The 23,082-nt window shown below is 48.2% G+C and overlaps 1 protein-coding gene and 1 long non-coding RNA gene across 3 annotated transcripts; one reads left to right on the plus strand and one right to left on the minus strand.

Annotated features, from left to right (window-relative positions):
• Positions 1–971: 971 nt before the first annotated feature.
• On the minus strand, positions 972–8,679 carry LOC143680895 (uncharacterized). Its single transcript, XR_013174224.1, has 3 exons — positions 8,611–8,679; positions 6,877–7,095; positions 972–1,137 (listed from the first exon to the last, which is right to left on the minus strand). It is a non-coding gene; the product is annotated as an uncharacterized LOC143680895 (long non-coding RNA).
• Positions 8,365–20,376, plus strand: PRELP (proline and arginine rich end leucine rich repeat protein). 2 transcript variants are annotated; one of them, XM_077157460.1, is made up of 3 exons: positions 8,365–8,530; positions 16,374–17,353; positions 19,981–20,376. In XM_077157460.1, the coding sequence occupies exons 2-3, from the start codon at positions 16,390–16,392 to the stop codon at positions 20,154–20,156; spliced, it is 1,140 nt and encodes a 379-aa protein (XP_077013575.1). In that variant the 5' UTR covers positions 8,365–8,530; positions 16,374–16,389; the 3' UTR covers positions 20,157–20,376. The 2 variants fall into 2 exon arrangements, with proteins under 2 accessions (XP_077013575.1, XP_077013576.1); XM_077157461.1 differs by lacking the exon at positions 8,365–8,530 and adding an exon at positions 11,391–11,721.
• Positions 20,377–23,082: the final 2,706 nt, after the last annotated feature.

Consider the following 23,082-nt stretch of genomic DNA (forward strand, 5'->3'; position numbering starts at 1 on the left):
CTATGGGAACCAGAGAGAGATTTGCAGGGGAGGTAATGTCTAATTGTGGCCTTGCAGTGTGAATAGGAGTTTCCTGAATGAGGAATAAATGGAAGAAGGACACCTGAACCTGGCTTGGGTAAAGGCCTAGGGACATAAAAACCATGAATACCATGATCCCCCAAGACTGGTTCTTGGGTTCAGCAGGCAGCATGGAACGAAATGAGAACACTGGGTCAGACTGTCAGGGCCTTTGAGTATTAAGCTAAGTCATTGGATTATCATTCTGTAAACAACTGAGAGACAAGCAGAATTTTATGCAAGGGAATTACATGGTCAGGCTTGTGTTTTGGGAAATATATGCTTGGTGGGCCATGGATAGATTGGGAAATGAGCAGGCTGTGGCAGAAGACTGGGCAAACACAAAGGAGGAGAAATTATTTTGGTGCGTCTAGGCTCACTAGATTGCCTCAGATTGTCACTGAGGCCGGGGTGCAGAACACTGAATACCTACTGTGAGCCAGAACTGTGCCTGGCCCTGGAGCTCCAAAGAGGAATCAGATTCTGCAGAGGCTCCTGGGAGCTGGTAGAAGAGGCAGGCAGGAGGATGGAGGCGGGCAGTGAAGTGGCACAGATCCTGGGTTGGACATAGCCTGGGGATTGTTGTTGCACATAGATGGACTGGCCTTCGCTCCCCAGGGTAGAAAAGGAGAGGGCTTCCTAGTGAGGCATCCAAGAAGATGTAACACCTGGGGGATGAAGGGCTTCCTAGACAGAAGAAGCAGTGAGCAAAGACGAGATGTGAAATAGCTTGGGGCCTTCTAGTTGCTATGGGATGGTCACATGTTTGGAGTCTAGAGTTCAAGAAATGAGGGAGGTAAGCAAGGGGCAGAGCATGGAGAGGCTCATATGTCATGCCGGGGAGCTTGGGCTGCCTTCTATAGGCCTGTAGTTCTCAGCCAAGGGTGTGAATCAGAATTGCTCATGCTGACATTTAAAAACACAGATCTCTTGGAATCAGTATCTCTGGGGATGGGGCCTCAGGCACTTACCATTTTAAATGGCCTCTGATGAGTCTGACATGCGCTGTGGACTAAGAACCAAGTCTTAGTGGGGACCGAGCGGGGACTGCTGAAAGGTGTCTGAACAGATCCAGACCTAAGGAAGAGCCAAAGTACTGCACTAAAGTAAGGTGTTAATAATGGGATGGGTGTGGTAGTTTGGAGGCTGTATGTACCCCAGAACGGATCACATTCCTTTAATCCATTCCTGTGGGTATAGACCTATTGTAGGTGCCACCTTTTGTTTAGGTTTTTCAATTGAGATGTGACCCACCTCACATCAAGGTGTACTTAATCCTACGAGGATAAAACACACACTGAAGCTAAGAGATGAAATTTAGAGAATTACCCAGAGAAATTTAGAGAAAAAGCCACAGACAGAGAAGCCAGAGGCTAAAGCAATGAAACCCAGGAGAGAAGGGCCAAAAGATGACGCCTTGTACCTTGCTATCTGACAGAAGAACCCAAGCTCAAGGGGAACTGGTTTTCAGAGAGGTCATCCTGTTGATGCCCTAATTGGGACATCTTCAAGGCTTTAGACCTGTAAATTTGTAAGCTAATAAATCTTCGTTATAAAAACCAATCAATTTCTGGCATATTGCATTCCCCCAGCTTGAGCAAACCAAAACAGATAACTATATGGCAACTCTGTATTTTATGCCTGACTTTTCTGTAAACGTGTAACTTCTCTAATTTTAAAAAATAAAGAGGAACCAGGTGGAGGATGGGGAGGAGAACTAAGGCCAGGAGGCCCTGGAGGAAGCCAGGGCAGCGCCCACGATCTGCAGGAAAGCAGTGCCATGGCAGGAGGGAAGGCACCAGCTCTAAAAGCCATTGAGGAAAGAAGACTGATCAACTTGGTGAACTCCATATGGGGTGGGGGGGAAGACAGACAGAGGAGCTGGGTGTAACTTTCTATTTATTTTAGGAAGGAAAAGCTAAAGCCCAGAGAAGGGGTTCTCAACAATTTCAAGTATAAGGATTTCTTTTCAATATAACATTTTTTAAAGTCTGTGATGGTAGTTTGACTTGAATGACTAGAAAATATCCGATAACATGGAGCCATATGGCCTTAGAGATGATTTTAAAGAACTTGTATTTTAGTCATCACAGCAGCCTGGAGATCCACCAATGAGAGCATTGGAGGCAGAAAGACCTGGATTCAAACCTTTCTTCTGCCGTTGCTAGATGTGTGACTCGGGCACGTTATTTACCTGCCTGTGCCTCAGTCTCTTCACTTGAAAATGAAGACTGTGGTCAACTTTCCTCCTGAGCTGTGGGAGGATTCAAGAGTTGTTATGTACACAGTTAGAAGAACTCTTTGCATAGCTTAAGCCTCAACAGACTTTAGGTATAATTGTTACTACTATTCTGCTTAGAGTTGATGCATGGTGCACGTGTGGGCATGGGGCCCCCTGAAAGGTCATGTGTGGTGGTCCCTGGCCGGGCTGCCTCGCTCATTCCCTCCTAGACTTGCAACGTGGGGCATAACTGACTACATGTAGCCCCCGACTGCTTGTGGTCACAGGCTGCAGTGTGACTGGGCCTATCTGACACAGTGTTGCCACCCAAAATCCTGTGAGCCTGGAGCAGGATGGCATTGGTGGCCTACTCAGAATTAGACCTGGGGATATTAATTCCAGATGCTCTTGCCTACAAAGGGCGATTTTTACAACATAATATTAAGTTAGACTAGAGTTGCAGGATAATGTGATTATGGGGCTCAGGAGGCATCTCAGGACCTAGGAGATGGAAAGCAGGCTATCCCCTCTCACATGCACCAGGAACTTGAGGACCTGGGGACTCCAGAAGCCATGCTTGGTGACCATCCCCTGGCTGCTGTGGTCCAGTAGTGCCAGCTGACAGTGCAGCCTTTGCATCCATCACCCTAAAGACCAATGTCTGTGGTCATTTTCACCAGGTCTCCGGCCCATCCCTCTCTCAGCAGGTCAGCTCAGGTGGTCTACAGATTAATAACCCCCACACAGGATCATGGACAACGAGCTGAAAACGGACTGGGGATGGGGAGGAATCTCCAGTCCAGCTCTTTGAATTTTCCCTTCCTCTCTGTTGAAGCAGGCAAAACAGTTCTATACTCCCTGCTTCAGGGAAGGCAGGAAATGAAAGCAGCCTATAAGTATCTTTGGCTTCATTTTCCACAAGCCTGAGCCTGTGGGGTTTCTGGTCATTGACACAATGTCCTGGCCAGAACTAAGGAGGATAAAGAAGCTTCTTTCCCCAGAGAAGAAATGAGGACCAGATGGGGCTGGGTCAAGGGGGCATGTAGGAGATCCGTGGGACATGAGAGAGGGGACCAGGGCAGGGTGCCAGGCAGCCAGCAGGACTCCAGAGAGGAAGTGACAAGCCTGCAGAAAGTTCCTGTCCCCTATGAGGGGCCTGGAAAGTGGCAGTGTGCCACTGGGCCAGAAGGGGCCTTGCAGGCCAGAGGACAAAGGTTTGCCCTGCAGCTTCCTAGGTGGAGCTCAGCCAAGGATCACCGCATGCCTTTCCCCACCCCACCCCCCAGGCCCTTGAGCTGCTGTGCGACCCAGAGCATGCCCAGGAGGATGGAGGTGGAGTTTTCCCTTGTCCCAGGGAAACGAGTGCTCCGATTCAGGAATTAAGTTAAATTGTAAACTGAGGTATTTCTTTCTCTCCTAAATTGATAAACTGCAACTAATAACCTGCCACATACAAATGAGAATGCCAAGGCTCAGCAAGGGCGAGTGAATCACACAAGGTCACTGACCTAGTATGCTGACATGGCAGGACCAGGACTGGAACCCAAGTTCATGAGACCCAGCATTGCCCACCTTTAAAGGGGGGACAATATTGCCCAAATAGCCATCAGCAGGGAGCTGGTCAAATAAATATGAGGCAGAGAGAGAGGTCCTAACGTACCAGTATGAAGTGATCTTCAAGAGATACCATTAAATGAAAGTAAAAGTGCATATTGTTTGTACTTATTGCTTGTGTGTGCATTGACTAAATCTGGCGGGACACAAGAAATTGGTACACTGACTGTGTCCCAGAGGAAACTTGGGTGATGGGGAGACAAGCAAGGGAAGAAGACTATTCCCTCTGCCACCTTTTGTACCTTTTAGATTTTGAATCCAGAGAATGTTTTTCCTATTTTAAAAAAAGCATTTTAAATGGGGACGTATGCACATCTATGTAATGATACAGTGAGCTTGTATACTTCCGATGGTTTGTATGGTGTGTGAATATATCTCAATAAAATTGCATTTAAAAAATAATAGCATTTTAAAAAGCGAGTGACAGAGTACCTCCTTGTTCCCCTCACATTCGATGGAACAGATGCCTACTGAGCACCACGTGTGCCAAGCCCTTGGTGGGTGCTGTGGGTTATGCCATGATAAATAAGATGCTGTCTCTGTACCCCAGGGGCCCATTCACCCCAGGCAACCCAGGCCCCCCAGGCTGCAGGCTGGGATCAGCGACCACAGCCTCTCCCATATTACGCATTTGCCCAGACCCCCAGCCACCCTAAAGCTGTGAGCCACAACGGGTGAGGGGTGAAGGTCCATCCCAGGTCAGCCTCTGGGGGGCCTGTGACCACTGGCCAGTCTGTTCCAAAACCCCTCAGGCCCATGCTGCTCCTTCCCAGCAGAGTCTTGGGATAGGACAACAGGGAGGTAAGAAGCCTGGGTCATCTCCCTTCTGTATTTCTACGGCAAGGATAATATACAATCATGCCCTTTTTTCTCTTGCTTCAACCACTCACAGCTTTGCAAGGCAGCAGTTACTGTGCAGATCAAGTAAGAATGAGCCCCTAAGGTGGGATTTCAGCCTGGGTGGAAAGTGAGGGCAGGTCCAGCCTTTCTGGAAACATAGCTGAGGTCCACCATATTGGTGATCACCTCCCTCCCCCATCTAGCCCACCCTGCATTTTTCTGTCCCCAACCATGCTGCCCCTGTCCCTCTCCTAGGAGCAGGCAGTGCAGCAGCCTGGATATCTTGACTTTCTACCACTTCCCCGACCATTTACATCATATTGTCCTTGATGCTACAAGTGTCCTCTGGCCATATCTCCCCTAGGGTAAACTTATACCCATCGATGTCCCTGAGACTCTAGTTGGGTAGGGGAAGCTCCTTCTGAAGGAACCACACGGTCTCAGGGTCTGGCTGTGTGAAACCAAGGAACCCCAGAGTGCTCTCTCAGTCATTGCTTCTAATGATCCCCATGTTACCCTCGGTATACCCTGGGAGGGAGTCAGGGAGGAGTATTACTTTCCAAGTACAGATGAGGAAACCAAGGCTCAGGCATGTTATGAGACCTGCTTGTCATGTAGCTAGAGGATTGACATGCTGAAATTTTAACCTGATTGTTCTGATTCCAAATCTCAGGCTCTCTATCTATTGTAGATTGAATCCCTTTCCCCACAAAGATATGTTCAAGTCTTAACCCCTGGACCTGTGCATGTGAACACATGTAAAGACGTTCTTTGAAGATCTTAGCGGTAAAGATGTGGCCAAAGTGAATCAGGGTGGACCTCAATCCAAAATGACTAGGGTCCTTATAAACAGAGGAAATGTAGACACAGTAAAGCAGGAGTGAAGAAGAGACAGATGGAAAGAGAGATGGCCATGGACAGAGGCAGGGGCTGAGTTATGGATTGCCCATGGGTCACCACCAAACCCTACAGACTTCAGAGGAAGCATGACCTTATTGACACCTTGACTTTGGATTTCTAACCTAAAGAACTGAGAGACAATGAATTTTTGTGGTTTATACCAGCTAGCCTGTGGCATTTTTTGTTACAGCAGCCCTGGCAAACTAAGACACTGCCCAGTACAACATTGCTGAAAGAGAAATTAGAGGTCTCTTAGAACAACCTCTTATTTTACAAGTGCTGAACTGAGACCCAAGAAGGAAAGAAACATTTCCAAGGTCACACAGCTTGTAAGAGACAAAGTACCAGGTCTCAAGGCCTCAGTCTCCTGGCTCCCAATCTACAACTCATTTTGTCTTCTGTCAGGGGGATAAGAAAGTCCTGTGGGTCGAGATAACTAACACCTGCTCCATCCTAGCAGCCCAGAGTCATACCAACTCACTTCCATTTCTCAGCTGTTGCCTCTAGACTGGAGGTTGTGAACTCAAGTGTCTTCAAGGACAGGTGGTTATGTAACTGAATTAGGTAGACATTAAGTTAAGACATCACTGAGGGATGAGGACAGTATTGAGCTGTAAAGTGCCTGCTCTGCCTAGAGGCATTCAAACCCAATTTTATAAAAAACAAACAAAAAACCCCAATGCTTCAAGATATACCAGTGGGATCTATGGGAGTGAAGGGTGAGGGCAAAGATGAAACAAGATTATTGAAGCTAGAGGTTGGGTGCAGGGGTACAGGAGGTTATTAATACCAGTCTGTATATATATATATTTAATTTTCCATAATAAAAGGCTTTATTTAATTAATGTGCTGCCAATAAAAACAAAAAAATTGGGACTTCAAACCAAATTAGGCTCACAGGACACCAATTAGCAAAGTTCTACTCCAGACATTCCTGAATATTCTCCCTTCCCATCTCTATCCTTTATTCCAATTCTCTCTGCATAGCCTAGGACATGGGCATGGGGGTAGGGGTGAGGAGGGAAGAAGGAAACATACTGGCTTGGGACGAACTTGGAAGTTGGTCATCACTGATGCCCAAGAGCACAGCTTTTTGGGAATTGGATGGATCTCATAAAAAAGGATGCAAGTCACACCCTGTGCAACTGCCAACACTCCGTTCACATTCCTTATGCCCTGTGCATCCCTTCTGCCCCCCATTGTATCCTGCTCTCCTTTCTCACACTCTGCTTATCACCCACCACATCAAGGCATCCCAGCAGGTATACATCGGCAGGCTGACGTCCTCCACCTGCAGACTGGGCCATAATCCATCTGGATGAAAGACAACGTGCATGTGTGTCCTGGAACTTCCACAGGTAACAGGAGTCTGAAGAGCAGCTGCGCTGACTTCCAGCAAGGCTACCCCAGCAGGATGTGGGGAGCACATGTTTTGGGTGGAAAGGGGGTGGAAAAAGAAGCTGTGGGGGAAAAAAAAGCATAAAAGAAGGTGTGGGTTTTATTTTTCCTCCTCTTTTTCTTAGGCTGGTTCCCATTTACCATTGTTCCACTCCTAAACATTCCCATCTTGCCAATTTACAAAGTGCTTTCACATTTATATCATTTAATCTTCCCACGATAAGATCATGAGGTTGATATTATCCCATTTTATAGATGAGGAAACTGAGGCTGCTCATGATCCACCTGAGCAGGATCATACAACTTGTGAGTAGCAAAGCCCAGAGCTGCAGAGTCTAATTTTTATGCTTTTACTTCTCCAGATTGAGGGAGTGGGGGCAGGAGGTTGTTTTGCAGCTCTCCTTGGACCTAAGGGTAGAGAGAGTAAATATCATTGAGTTTTCTAAATAGTTAACCAGGGTGGCAGAAAATTTCGATGGGCTGCTATTAACTGCAACGTGTTGTTCTTTAATTGAGGAGCGCTGTTAGAGGTAATGGTATTGCTTGGCTGGGTCTTCTGTGCATGTTGACTTGCACAGGGAAAGTTTGGATTTCCTCATGCACTTCGCGATGACCAACCAACTCCCAAATCTCACCAAAGTGTGATATGGGGAAGCTGAAAGAGGACACCAGCATCATCCACATGAGCTAGGGACAATGATTTGATAGTTCTTATATCAAATCATAATTCAGCTTTAACTTTGCTGTGCCATCCCAGGCCAGTCCTCTCCCCATCTCTTCCCCCAAGCATCCTGGCAGCCAACCAACTCTTTTCCACCATGTCAGCTCACCTTGCAGTGAGACTCCACACCTCCAGCAACTTCCCAGAGAAGGCGAGAGCAGCTGGTTTGTCACTGCTCAAAGGAAACCTCACAAACCCCTCACTGACTTGGGAATTTAATACAAGGGAAGTGGTGGGCATCAGAAGCAAGGCAATTGTTCGGAAGAGGGAATAAACAGGCTAGCACCGAACACAGACATCCAGCCCTAGCCTTGCACAGAGGTTGCTTTTCATGCCTTTTTCCTCTGTGAATTTGGCTTGTTTTCCAAACGTAGGTCAAACAATCCCCCTCCAGAAGCAGCAGCAGGAGAGGGAAATGTTATTAGAAATGAGTCCGTTAGTGGGCATGGTGTGTGGATGGAGTCTTTGGGAGATTTGGCTGCCAAATAAAGACTTTATTGTTGTCATTCCTCTTTTCCCAAGTTCCCTCCCTCTCTCCTCTGCCCTCTCCCTCCTCCCCTCCCTTCCTCCTCCCCTCCCTCCCCCTAACCTAACCTCCCCACCCCAATAGGATCTGGTGGAAGAAAAATCAGGCAAACACAAGCACGCACCACCGGGAGATCACAACTTGTAGCTGGCTCTCTGCTACCACAGCTCCACCGAAGGGTGGGGGAGGAAGAGGAGGGAGCCTTCCCGGGACTAAACCCAGAGCAGAGAGGAGAGGCAGGTGTGCGCAGGTAAGCCCAGCCGGGAGATGGGCAGGAGAAGTGGAACAATCCTTCCTCCAGCAACTTTCCACTCACTGTGTCCAACTTACGTTTTTGGTCTAGTCTCTGTCTTCTCTCCTTCCTTCCTTCCTGCTTTCCTTCCACCTTTTCCTACAGCCTCTTCCTCCTCCTTCCCCTTGCATTCTAGACTCATGTATTTGCTTGCTACGAAGGTTAAACTGGTACAAATGTTTGTTGTAAACTATGCTGCACACATGATTTCTACAGATCAAGTATTTTCATAGAAACCGGACCCCACAACCCATTTCTCTAGACCTTTCACACATTACCACACACACAATCACAAAGAGGCTGCACTTTCACCTTCCCACACATACACACACCCCAAATTAAGGCATCCTGTCTGTTCACCTCCACTCTCTGACTGCTTCTGGCATGCAGGGCTAGACCACACAGTGACTAGATACCAGCAGACTCTCTCTCACTCTCTGCCTTGTCTCTCACCCTTTCACACGCCTCCCCAGCTGTAAGGGCAGAAAGAAAGTGCGTCTTTCCACCGAGACGGCAGGCCAAAAAGAAAATCACGTGTCCTGAGTCCAGATCGAACAGGGAGGAGATGACAAGAGCAGTTGCTGAAAGGCTTTCTCCATTCTTTAGAACTTAATAGGATAGGAGGGAGGAAAAGTGGATTTCCAACCTTCGCAGGATCTTCCCAACAGCTCTGGGTTTCTCTGCCTCATTGGTCCAAACCACTTGGCTCTTGGAAAGGAAGGGAAGAAAAGTGACCCAGCTTCTAAGCCTCAGTGGTCCTGATTCCCAGCTCTGGGGGATAACTCATGTTTTCCTTTTTCTGCAGGCAGCCAGAAGACATTTATCTTTAAAGCCATTTCTAAATTATTCCAGCCATTCAGGTTGGCAAGGGGTCCCTTTTAGTGGACAAAAAAGACGTCAGCTCCTCAAGCCATCTGGGAGGGGGGAACCTAAATTGGGTAGCTGAACAGATGGACCTTTCCCCATTTCCCCAACCCCCAACCCCAATTCACATTCTCTCCAACAATAGAGTGTGCTGGTACAGGCTAAGTCTGTGTTCCCAAACCTAGTTGATCTCAAAATCACCTGGCAGGGGGCAGGAAGGAGGGTGGCCTTGCTAAAAAGACAGATGTCTGGACGCCTCACCCAGATCTACTGAATCAAGATCCAGGAATCTTTTGTTGCCTTAATACTTCAGGGGATTCTGATGGTAGGTCAGGGCTTGAGAACCTGTCTAGGGAGACTTGAGGGAGAATCCTGCAGTGACTGAAGAGCCAGGACTCCTGGAAGAGTTAGCTGAGAAGGCCTGTGTTGTTTACTGGCAAAGGGTCATCTGATGGAGGAGCTCCAGAAGGGCCCAAATGGACAACTTGTTCTCTGGGGAGGGGCAGCCGGGCTGGGAGTACCTGCGGGGACAGACTGTGAGCTCTGCCCCTCCCTTCTCCTCACAAGCACTGTTGAAACCCAGAGAGGAAGATAGCTCCCAGGATAGCCCCAGAGAGGGTGTGTTTCCTCTCACCCACTAGTCTGCCCACCCCAGGCCCCCAGGAACCCTGTGCAGATCCCCTCCTCTCCTGCTGAGCAGCTTGTATCTCGCAGATGATGCACTAAATAACAAGCCCTTCACACCTCCTTCACCTACCCAGAGGCAGCCCCACTTACTGGGCATGTCAGAGAAGTGTTTCAAGGCAGGAAGAGGCCAAAAAAAGCGAGGGCAGAAGGGTGAGAGGGAAGTCATGGATGGCAGTGGGACCTTCCCTGGCCAGCATCTCCCCTCACCAGCTGCAGAAAGTCCTGGGATGGGGTGAGTGAATTGGAAGGATGGAGTGAGCCTTCCCCACGTAGATGGAATGTTCTTTGGTCTCTCCAAGACCCAAGTGTGGTCTCATCAGCCACAAAGGGGAGAAAGTCACTCTGTGTGGAAACGCTGGGGAAATCAGTGAGCCAGTACCCATGCCACAAGGATCTCTGCCTTCAGGAGAGTGGGGCTACCCTCTAGCCAAGCCAAACAGCAAGACATCTCATTTCAAATAATAACAATAATAGCAACAACAATAGCTTTACATTCACTGAGTACTCATTACATGAACTCATTTAATCCCAAAACAATCTGATTAAATAGCGTTATTATCCCCATTTCATAGATGAGGAAACCAAGGGTGAGAGGAGGTAAGGGTTTTGCCCCAGGCTACCCAGCTAAAAAGCGACAGTTCTAGGGTTGGGACCCAGATCTATAACCACCCAAGGCATCGGATAGATTCTTCCAGGATTTCTTCAGAGGTTGGAGATGACAGGGGCGGAAGCACAGAGAAGGGGACAGTGAGGCGACAGGCTGTCAGGGAAGAGCCGTCCACCCTTGTTTCTTCCCCATGCCTCAGAATGGAAAGCTTGCTCCTCTGGACTAGTGGCCTGGGGCCAAAGAAAACTTCACTCTGTTTATACTTTGTCTTGTGGCAGACACTGGGGAGACAGATGGTACGTCGCTAATAGTGTTATATTTATTTTTAGCATTTTTTGATCTGCAGCACATTTTGAAGTCGCTTATCACACTTGCTTCTGACAACAACTTGGTGAGGAATATAGCGGAGGCTTTTGTATCCCTACTTTATAGGTAAAGAAACCGAGGCTCAGACCAGTGTCACATCACTAGGCAAAGGTGGGAGAGCTGAGAACCCTAGACTCCTGCCGAGTATGCACTGCAGCGCCCTCTCCCCACCCTGCCATCAGGCTCACTCTTTCACGGAGTTGACCCGCAGAAAGGGGAAGACGCATTAATGGTGTGTGGAATTCACCTCGTCCACACCAGCAGTCCTTTGTTACCCCAGGCCCACAGCGGGGGCCCTACTGGGGGCCTTGAGGGGGTATCGGGGTGGCTGCAGCCTTGATGGGGCTGGCTCACTCCTCTGCCGACAGATAGGCAGAGATCACCTGATTTTCTCTGCTTCGAAAACCTTTCCGGGCACTGGGAAGAGAGGAAAGGGAAAGGGATGGCTTTTAGAAATTTGGGTTTAGAAGAAAGAAGGAAGTGAAGAGAAAAGGCCATTCCAATGTCCCAGGCATGGCTCTGGGGCAGGGGGCAGCCTTCTCCTCCTCCCAGCTAGCTGGGTCCAGCCCTGGAGGCTTAGGGGTGGCCAACCAAATGAGAAATCTGATAAGAGAGAAGCATGCAGGTAAGAAGTATGGAGTAACCTTGACGCTAACCCCACCTTATCCCTGAGAGACAAACTCAGCTGATTTCCTAAACCACCAACCCCAATTCCAAACTCTTTGTGCAAAGCCAGTTTTCCTTAGATAAAGAAATGCAAACTCAACAGAAAACAGGGTCACAAAACAAAAACAAAACTAGTTTTTGAAAACGTTTGTTTTTAACATATTAACATAGGATTAAACCTGCATGTAATGACTTAACAAGTTCATATGAACCTCAAACACAGTCATACTCTGAGTCTAAGTATCACCCCTAGTCCTAGTGTGCTGACCCTAGAAGAATGAATAATGAATTTTTTTGGAAAGAGCAGAGTCTCTTCTAGAAAATCTGCTTTTCTATAATCAAATAAATGAATAAATAAAACCTCTGCCATTTGTAGAAATATTCTACTGTATAACAGGCCTTCACATGTGTGATCTCATTTGATTCCCATGTAAGGAAGGAGCCTGGGGCCTGGGAAGGAGAGTCAGAGCCAGGATTCAAGCCCAAATCTCCAATAGTTGGAGCTGAAATTTGAGTTTGAAATTCTCTTAGGAAATGTTCTTAAATGGAGAGAATGAATTTAGAGTTGGGGAGGGCAACTGCTTTTCCCCCTCCATGAAGGAGTAGCTTTTTGAGAACTAATCCTGGAGAAAAAGGGCTGCATAAAATTGAGAATTGTAGGTGCTCAACAAACCTTCACTGATTGAACAGTGAGCAGAGCCCAGGAGAATGTTTGAAGGCGGTGGGGAGTGGAGGTGGGGGAAGACTGTGCTTGCAAAGGCGTAAGAAAATTAAAGAAGAAAAAAAAAAAACCATGAGATTCCACCCTAAGAAAACTCATAATTGGGCTGAAGGTTCTAGACGGCAGAAGCATAGAGAGTGTGGCTCTCAGGGCTTTGTGGGAGGAACTATGACTCGGCTCTGCCTCACGGATTCTGGTTTCAGACTTGTGACATCACAGGGCATTGCCAGAACAATCGCTGTGCTGTAGGAAATTCCCCTCCAGAGGCCAAGCTGCAGCAGGAAGGGGCGTTGAGAAAAGCCTTAGAAATGAATTCCATTTTCCTAAGAAAGAAAATCACACACACGCACACAGAATGGTTCTAATTCAGCCGTGGGGCAAAGAGAAGGGAACTTGACTCGACCAAGTTTCCCCATGGAACAGGCTCCAGGGAGCTTTTTCTAGGGAACCTCCTACTGGCTCCAGGAGAAGTGCGGCTAGCCCTCTGATGTTTGGAACATGAAAGGGACAGAAGGTCTGGTAGAAACATAAGACGAATTCCCCAAGGGTCTGGTGCTGGAGATTGGGATGAGTACAAGCCACCATGCCTCAGACTGATGAGGTCTTTTGCTGGATGCTCTGGACAAGCAATAATTGTTTCATTTGGTACCCTGTACCTGGTGTCTGCTTTAGGTGCAAAGGAAGTGAAGGGAAAGAGGGAAACTCCAGCCTATAGTGGGCAGCCTCCTTAGGGCAAGGTTTTTCATACAAAGAGAGAATCCTTGCCTATGTTGAGGCTTCCGGATGGTAAGAAGATAAAGAAATGCGAAATTAACAGAAAATAGGGTTGCCAAAAAAGTGGGGCTTTTGAAAACCCATTGATTTATTTGTTTTTAACATACTAATACTTTAACCACCCATTGATTTATATGGGTGAGACTGTTAGTCTCAAGAAAATTACAAGACTTGTACTAATTCATAGTTCACAAATTTTAAGTGGTAGCCTGGCATCTGGCAACAAGACCCAAATTAAAAGTTATGCAACAGATGTCTTCTCTTCAGTCCTTTCCCAGAGACTCATATGTCCTCAGTTGGAATATAATTGCAAGGCCCATTGTGATAGGAGGCCTTGTTCCAATGTTCGCTCTGGACCTCCTTGGAGAGGCCTGCCTGGAAGAGGACCATCTTAGAGTGGAGAACCAACAAAGCTGGAAAGAGTCTCTTCCCTCCTTTTTGCCCTTCTTTCCATCCTTCCCATACTCAGCATATCACACAAGGGCTCTCACACATGCACGTAGATGACATGTGCATGTGAGTTTACTTATCATTTGCTATGGGGAGAGGAGGGTGAGTGTGGGCAGAGGGGGATGCCCTCTGCCATTCCAGGGTTTGAACTCTGCTCTTTTTCCTGTTTCTTGCTACATTCAGCATCTCCTGAGCATCTGATCTTGGACAGAGCAGCTGGTGAGAGGCTCCTGTTGACTTCCTTTGATCATAACCCCAAGAAGCCAGGCACTAGGTCAAGCGAGAGAGGAGTCTAAGTTGATATGGGTTCCCAGGGCAGGTGTAAAGAGCTGGAGGCTGGGAGCAGAGGCAGTGATCCCAGGGTCCAGAAGCAAGCTGGAGATACACTCAGCCCACTCTATCTCAGACAGCCCCAAGAAGCCTGCATCCCCAATGTGCCCCAGACCCAGGAGCGGCAGCACAATGTACCCATCACAACTCTAAGAGGCAATGTGGAAATGGGGACTCTGGTTAGAGACCAGAGTGGGTGTCATATGGAAGAAGGTATAGGGTTGGGGGGAACGGGGCATCCCCTGCCTGGACCATGTTCAGCCCAAACCAGGGAAGGAAACCTGTGTGAGCTAACACTTTTGAGATTTCCCCAGCTTCTATTGGACTCAAACCATCCAACCCTGTCTGGAAGTCATTAGGGCATGTAGCCATGGCACCAGCCAGCAAGCAGAGCCACGGGGGCTAAAAACCCTGTACCCTACTGTGCCACTTGGAGCTTCTCTTCCCACTTGCCTACTACAGCCACTATGAGCACCTGAAATCCCAGAGGCTCATCCTGAGAAGGGAGGGAACTGGCCAAGTGTGCCAGTGAGTAGACATTTAGAGTTGGCCATGTTTCAGCCCACATGTACCCTAGGAGCCTTGCAATAGACCCACCGCGCATCCATCCCAGCCCCCTGCATGAGTCCACCTCATTCCAAAACTCCCCCTGGGCAAATGACGGCCCCCACCATGGCAGGGGAGGGATGGATCCCAAAGGAGCACCCTCTTTCCCTTACACAGTTTCAGGCTCCCCTGTGTTCCTAGTCGGTGTGGGCTGAACCAAACCAACAGGTGGCCAGGAGGCAACCACTCCTCAACAGGACATAAGAACACCCCACCTCCTTCTAGCACATTTGCCTAAAAATATTGCTTCTATGGCAAAAACTTCCCACTCCTCTAGTTTCCCACTTGTTTCCAAATGCAACTAAAACACGATTACCTACCAGACCTAATTATACAGCTTGCCAAGAATTAACCATATATTACCTTAAACCCTCAAAACAATCTGGCAAAGGCAGGTCTTATTCTCTTTTTATAGGTGAAGATACAATAATGTGCCCAAGGACACACAATAAGGAAGCAGCCCTAGAAAATTTATATTCCACCTGAACCTTCTCAGATGGGTGGGACACCAGCTCCTCTGAGACCCCTCAAGCTGGGGGCTATTCTTCCCTCTGTCTCCACTTATCGCAGGACAGTGCTTTCTCAAGTCACCCATATTCTAAAGGACCAATGGGAAAGGCAACCCTAAAGCATCCTTCATTTCCCCATTCTGATATGTCACTGAGGCTAGCAGGAAATTCATCTTGATATCCCACCTTTATACCACCAGATCCAGTGGATATGGGAATCAGCAATATTAGATCATAAGAAATGAAAGTGCTTTCTCCACATCTTTCTATCCCTTCCCTGTTTACTTAGTCTGGAATTTTCACATCTGTGGAGAAATTCTTGGCATGTCCCCTGCTGGCAAAGATTTGCGTCCTCTAAGCCAAGTGCAAGAGTACAGGAGAGGGGAGGGCCAGAGCATCAGGGAGCAGCGATGGACACGCAGGTGTCTGCAGACTTCCCTTCCTTCCCAAGATCTCCAGGAGCTCTATTTTGGAAGAAAGGAGAGCTGGGATTTTCCTTGGGTCTGCTGTTAAATAACTTCCGGGCCTTGGCAAGCCACTTCCTCCCTCCAGTTCTTAATTTTTGTAAACAGTGAGGTCTGAGCTTGATTGGTGGATTTCAAACCATATTTAGTAATGAAATTTTCTTCCAAATGAATTCTTTGGCTAATCTGAATATATAAAACAGATATAAACAGAGTTGCCCAGGTTGACGCAGGAAAGGGTTGGGGGTACCCCAGGGCAACTCAGTCTCCTCATCTAGGGAGCTCTCCATTGAACTTGGGGCCCATTACAGGGAGGTAATTTGAAAACTACCCTGTTAGAGGATCTCGAAGGACGCTTCTAGATTTTACATCCCAGGCCTCCATGGTTCATATATCCTAATGTCCCCCTTAGGAAGACAAGAATGATTTTCTCATGCTACAAATAGGGGAACCAAGTGCCACAGAAGTGAATGGTCTTTTCCAACAAACCCCAGGACCTCTGACTCGATGTGCTTTCTATCAGGATGGCTAACCCTCGCCGGAGCAGGCTTTGCACATCAAATAGCTGGGCCTCTGTGAAGGGGACCCAGAGCCTCAAGCCCTGTTGCTCCCGCGTCCACTGGGTACAGGCAGATAGGGAGATGCTTACACAGGTTCCTTGACCGCTACCCCATTTCCCTTATAGCCAGCCCTGGTTGATGTGGCTGCAAGAACCTGAGGCCAACAGGTTAACGGCCTCCTGTGTCTCCTACTACAGGTGAGTCACCTGGATCATGAGGTCATCCCTCTGCTGGATCCTCCCACTTCTCCTCATCTTGGCCTCCGTGGCCCAAGGCCAGATAACAAGGCGACCACGACCCAGGCCCAGGCCCAGGCCCAGACCCAGACCCACGCCCAGCTTTCCTCCGTTCCATGAACCATCAGAGCCTACAGACCTTCCTCCCCCACTCCCACCAGGCCCTCCATCTATCTTCCCTGACTGTCCCCGGGAATGCTTCTGCCCCCATGATTTCCCGTCTGCCCTCTACTGTGACAGCCGCAACCTGCGCAAGGTCCCTGTCATTCCGTCCCGCATCCATTACCTCTATCTTCAGAACAACTTCATCTCTGAGCTTCCAGTGGAGTCCTTCAAGAATGCCTCAGGCCTGAGGTGGATCAACCTGGACAACAACCGAATCCGTAAGGTGGACCAGAGGGTGCTAGAGAAACTTCCCAGCCTGGTGTTCCTCTACATGGAGAAGAACCAGCTGGAAGAGGTCCCAGCAGCCCTGCCACGGAACCTGGAGCAACTGAGGCTGAGCCAGAACCAGATCTCCAGAATCCCGTCGGGTGCCTTCAGCAAGTTGGAGAATCTGCTGCTCTTGGATCTCCAGCACAACAGGCTAAGTGATGGTGTTTTCAAGCCTGACACTTTCCAAGGTCTCAAGAACCTCATGCAGCTCAACTTGGCACACAACATCCTGAGAAGGATGCCACCCAAGGTCCCCACAGCCATTCACCAGCTCTACCTGGACAGCAACAGGATCGAAACCATCCCTAATGGCTACTTCAAGAGCTTCCCCAATCTTGCCTTCATCCGGCTTAACTACAACAAACTGTCAGACAGGGGACTCCCCAAGAACTCCTTCAACATCTCCAACCTGCTGGTGCTCCACCTGTCACACAACCAGATCAGCAGTGTACCCACCTTCAGCAACAAGCTGGAGCACTTGTACCTCAACAACAATAGCATTGAAAGTGAGTGGGGGCAGGGCTGGAGTGGGCAAGGCCCCAGGGCAAAGCTGTGGGGACCCAGGGCAGGGCGTGGGAACCCTTACTGCCTCCACCTTGTTGTTTCAGCACGAGACTTTTGTTTAAATCTTGACCACTTACTATTTGTGGTACTATAGGTATGACCTTGAAAAGATCTCTGGGAAGTTTCTTGATCTGTAAAATGAGAATGGTTAAGACTATTTTCCATCACAAAGTTGACATGAGGATTTAATAGTTTAATATAGATAAAGTGGCCAGAATATCATTCTTGGCAGGTAATAAGTTTTCAAGGCATGTTAATTTTTTATATTACCTTCTCTCTCCACTCCTTCCCACCAGCCTCTGCTTCTTTTCCTTCTTGATCTATAGGTTGGTTAGACATTTAATCTATTCCTGGGCATTCTCCTAAAAGCAGAACAGAGACATTTAAATGCCCACTCTGAAACACCTCGGACTGCTTGCTACAGAAGCCAGCAGCTGTGGGAGGAAGTGTCTTCCCAAGCCTGAGCCTCAGTTTTAAAAGTCTATAAAAGGTGAACTTAGAGAGGCAGTTGTATATTCAAGGGATGCAACTGATAAAAATGTGGTAGTCAGAAGAAAAAGAATGCCTGCATGCTGGTGATTTCTGAAACTACATGTAATGTTAGAAGGTTTAGTCATGTTAGACATCGTATGTAATGGAGAACTTACCTCAACTACATTTACAGGGCCCTAGATTTGAGGTATGGGTGGCAGCCCAGGAGTGGAGGCTGGAAGTCACAGTGCTGCTTCAGGCAAAAATGTCAGCCCTGAGCAAAGCACTAGCTCAGGGTTTAGAAACAAAAGTGAGAATATTATCTGGCCCTTGAACAAAATCAAGTTACCTCCACACAAGGAATGCAGCAGCTGAAGGGATGAAATGGGTCAAGGGGGAAGAGAAGGGTCCCTAAAACAATGCTGAGTTTCCAAACCAGGGGATAAGAAGGAGGTGGTTGAAGTTTCTACAATTATGAACAAACAGATCTGGTTGCTAATCTGGGATGGTTATAAGAAGTAGGGGATGGTTTCTTTAAATCTCAAGAGAAACAAATTCAGGAAAAAAATAAAAGCAGCCTAATTTTACCCTGTAGGTAGAAAACTGATAGAACACATTACCCCCAGGAAGCTGTGTAGGCTGAAAAAACTGACAAAAAGCATGTCTCAGTAAGTGGCTGACAGGGCTCTACCAAACTGTAGAAGACCAGACTTTCCAGGCGATATCTTCAGCCTTACAAGGTTTAAGTCAGAAAAATTACACCCACCCGTGTGTGCCCAACCCCAACCAACCTGTCTCCTGTGACCCTGGCAGAGAGAACGGGCTGAGTGGAACCAGGTCAGTGTAACATATTCTCAACAATGACCTTATGCTGCCATCTGTGTCGTCCTCTGACTTCTCCAGCATCCTCACATCTGATGGGTAGTGCAGGTACCACTCCCACCTCTCTCAGATTTGGTAACTAGACATCAGGCTGGAGGTGATGGCCCAAAGTCACAAAGTCCATAAGCAGAAAATCCAGTACTAGGATCCAAGATTTCTATCTCTATGCCAGCATTCCTTCTGCTATTGCAAGGATTTATGTGTGTGTGTGTGTGGCTGTATGGCAGGGGGTCACATTTCATTCTTTTTCCATGTGAGTATTCCCTTATTCTGGCATCATTTGTTTGAATTTTTGTTTGTTTGATTTTTCATTTGTTTGTTTGTTTGGGAAGTGCATGGGCTAGGAATCGAACCCAGGTCTCCCACACGTCAGGCAAGAATTTGCCACTGAACTTCCTTTGCACCTCATATTGCAAAGATTTTTTAAAAGCTCTATAGATGATAATGAAACAAGGTTTAATGGAGAAAAAAAAATCCATTTAGAAGAACATCTGGTCTTACTGATGTCATCTAAGAAGCAATAGAGAAAATGAAATTTCAGGACCATGGACACTTCAGAATCAATAGGCTCCTTGGGTCCCTGGGCCTCCCCAGCTCCACCCTGTGCCCTCCCCAAATCCCCTTTACTCTTTTTGGCATCCCTATTTCAGATAATGTAACCATCCTCTGTTCATCTTCATGTCTCACATCAGTTCATGGGAAAACTCCAGAGTGGACTCTCACATCCCCTTCAATCTCACCTCATCACATCACCTCCTGCTCAACACTATTACTTAGTCTAGAAATGGAAGCCCCAAGAGTTAGTGAAATACTTGAAATTGATCAGGATTTGGTCACAATTTGCCTTTCCATGAACTTTTTGAGCTCCACATCTTCATTCAAACAGGTCCCTCTATCAGACACCAACAGCACCCTGGGTCTCCACTTGTTGTAATCCTACCTCAAAGTCTACTTTCCCAAGATTCTCCTGGAGTGAATTTCCAACAATAAAAATTTCAACCTAATTCATTTTACATATAAGTGAACTGATCCTAGAGGTTGGAGTGACTCACCCATTGTCACTCACTTCCGAAGTCAGCCAACTCCAGGGAGGAGGATTCTATAGTCTTTGCTGTCAATTGTCCACCCTCTTTCCCTCTGTCATCCATTGCTTCCAGCCAGTTTCTGTCCTGACCAACCCATTCTCCTGCTGACTTCTTCTCTCCTTTCTCCACAGAAATCAATGGAACCCAGATTTGCCCCAGTGACCTTGTTGCCTTCCATGACTTCTCCTCTGATCTGGAGAACGTGCCACACTTGCGTTACCTGCGACTGGACGGGAACCATCTGAAGCCACCCATCCCACTGGACCTCATGATGTGCTTCCGCCTCCTGCAGTCTGTGATCATCTAAGCCCCTACTCTGCTCCCGGATCTCCTTCTGACCAGACTTGAATGCTGGTGGCTCAAGTGCTTGTGCTCACCATCAGTTCTCTCTCTCCCTTCTTGCTTCCAGCTTTGCCCTTCTTAATCCACCTTTCTGAGGCAGGGAAAAGCTATACACTTTGTTGCAGCCTGCAGCCTCTAGCCTCTGGAGTGAGACCCAGTTCAAAGATACCCACTGCACAACCAAACTTCCAGACTTATGTGGTTGGTCTCCCTTTGCCCCAGAAGTACAGAGTGTGTCTAGGGACTTCTGATCCCCTCTCTATCCTCCTCCACTCATCTCTCCAGGGTGAGTCTGGGCCATCACTGGCACCAGGATTCTTGGTCCTGGCCACAACAAGCAGAAGATGGTCAGGGGCAGCCCGAAAGTAAGGCTCAGAAACCCCCTCTGGAGACACCTCCATCGTGGGCAGCTGTGACCCAAAGAGGTAGCCTCCACCAAGATTCCCTCCTTCCAAAACTGCTACTGCACCTTCACCAAATATCAGCCCTGGTTCTCTGCTGGTCTGGGATCTCCAGAAAGGAAGTACAAGGGAATGACCTTTAAAAATTAGATTAAGCTGGGTTCCTGCAAAGGCTGACATCTGACTATCTCTTCCCAGTGATGAGCTGGACGCCCATCCTCCTTCTCCAGGGTGAACACAGCACACGCCCCAGCCTGGGCCTCTCCATCCCCAGAGTAAGGGCAGAGAGGGACAGCCAAGGAGCAGAAGAATGGCTTGAGGAACTAGGAAGCAGTTGGGTGGGAGTCAGAGCCCTGACATGGGCCTGGGTGGGTATGGCTCGGTCCTGCTCGCCCTTTGCCTACCTCCCACAAGAGGCTGACGCCCTGGGGACACAGTGTTCATGGCAGAGGGTACAGCACCACCGGCCCGCCCCCTCGCCATCTGTTCTCTATCAGCATGGATGGCCCAATCGTTTCCACCCCCAGGGAGGCGGTTCCTGAGAAATGAGGGAGAAAGGGCAGAGCACCTGGAAATCTCCCAGAAGCCTCTTTCATCATTTGCAAATTGGCCTCTGCCTCTAAGACACAGAGGTGACACCTTGTGGCTGGTGGAGGTCACAGCTGGCTCCTGTCTTCCTCTTCACCCTCTTTCTGATCTGACTTTCCTAGGTCAAGGAACCAGCATTAGTTTCGGAATTGAGTGAGCCATGGGTGATGTGCATGGTTTATCTCTCCTCTAGGGTCTAAAGGCACAAGATACAGAGGCCCTGAGGCCAGGGGCTGACTCCCAGCACGAGTGAGTACCAGTGGGAACCCTTTGCGAACCCTGTTGAACATACAGTTCTCATGTTGCTGTCTGACCCTGCCAGGTCCCTTCTGCTCTCAGCTCCCACATCTGAAAACCCAAGAGTGGGTAAGACTTTCCTCTGAGGTCCCTCCACCCATCATATTCCAAACCTACAGCTCTCACCTCAGACCGTGCTCTAATGCAAAGCAAGTCCTAAATATTATCCCCTTTCCTTGCAGTAATTTATTCCCTGTATGGACAGCCCCTTCCCTAAAGCTTTCTCCACCCTCCCTGCCGGGCCCAGGTGAGCGGCTTGGCAGGTCTTCAACCGGCACCTGGGGGCCATCTGGGCTGCCTCGCCTCCCCATTCCCTTTGCCTCCTTCTTCTAAAGGATGCTGCCCCTTCGTAGCCGCCCCCTCACTCATCCACCCAGTATGTATGTTGGGAAGGGAATGAATGTTCTAGAAATGAGTCATACATGGTGTTCACCCTCAAGTTAGGATGAGAAAGTTCCAGACGTTTTCAAAAAAATTTAGATTAAGCTAGGTCCCTAACTTGAAGAAATTCCCGTTATGCTCTTTCTCGTTTTTCTCTTTTGCTAATTTATAACAACAAAAAAGGGCCTGTTTTATCATAGCCTCCTTCCTGCCTTAAACTGCCTCGATTCTTCCCCAACTGCAGCTGGTGTCTCCAAGATTCCTGCTTAGAGTCAATATATTACTGTAGCTGCAAGCAACCTGATGTTGTGGCATGGATAAGCACCGCCCCCCCCCCCCCGCCCCGATTCAAATCAAGCAACCTCAGTCCCTGTGATAAGGCCCGCAGGGGAGCTTGGGTCCTGGCTCCCAGGGGAAAAGGGTCATTCCTCTGCTCCTGCAAACCTGAAATGTTCTGTTTTAGCAGCATCACACTCGCCATCATCCCATTGCCCCATCTATAATATGTCTGATCCCTTTCTTGCTCCTTGCAGCTGCAGGTCAGAGGAGATTAGATTTAAATTGGCTTTACAGCACCCGCCACCCTCTGCCACCATGTGCTGGTTTCCCATGGGTTTAAGGAAGCCCCTTCCTCCATGCACAGTTTCATTCCCTCAGTGCTGTTGCGTCTACATATACACGTGTGTAAGTAGATGTGTATGCGTGTGTGTGCCCTGTACAAATATCTATTCCCCTTGAAGATCATGTTAACTTTGTGAAACAATTTTCACATCTCAACACGCTTTACAGCAGAGGAAATAAAGTGATATGAAAAGTGCCCTGCTTGAATTTGGCAACGTAAACAGGTCGAGAATAATACCTCAGAGTCATCTTGCCACTCACCTTCCAACTCATACTGCTCCCAGAAGGGGGGTGAGAAAGGGCCATATTCTTAAGCAATTCCTAGGAAAACTATTCTGAAGCCTCTTCTTGGTGAATTTCTCCCAAACTCACAATGCTTATGAAAAATTATTCCTAAAGACAGACCAGAAATCTGACAGCTGCATTTGGAGCCCGAAGTACTGGGTCCTTTCAGCCCACAGATGACAAATCATGGAGGGTCTCCCAGCTGCCCAGTGCTGAGCCGGGTATGGAAAGACATGGCACCCCAGGTAGTAAAGCTTGTAGACTAGCTGGAGAGACGCAACTGCACATGTGAAATAATGGAAGGGCTGTTTCAAGGAC

Source organism: Tamandua tetradactyla, chromosome 4 (genome assembly GCF_023851605.1).
Source record: "Tamandua tetradactyla isolate mTamTet1 chromosome 4, mTamTet1.pri, whole genome shotgun sequence".
Lineage (NCBI taxonomy): Eukaryota > Metazoa > Chordata > Mammalia > Pilosa > Myrmecophagidae > Tamandua > Tamandua tetradactyla.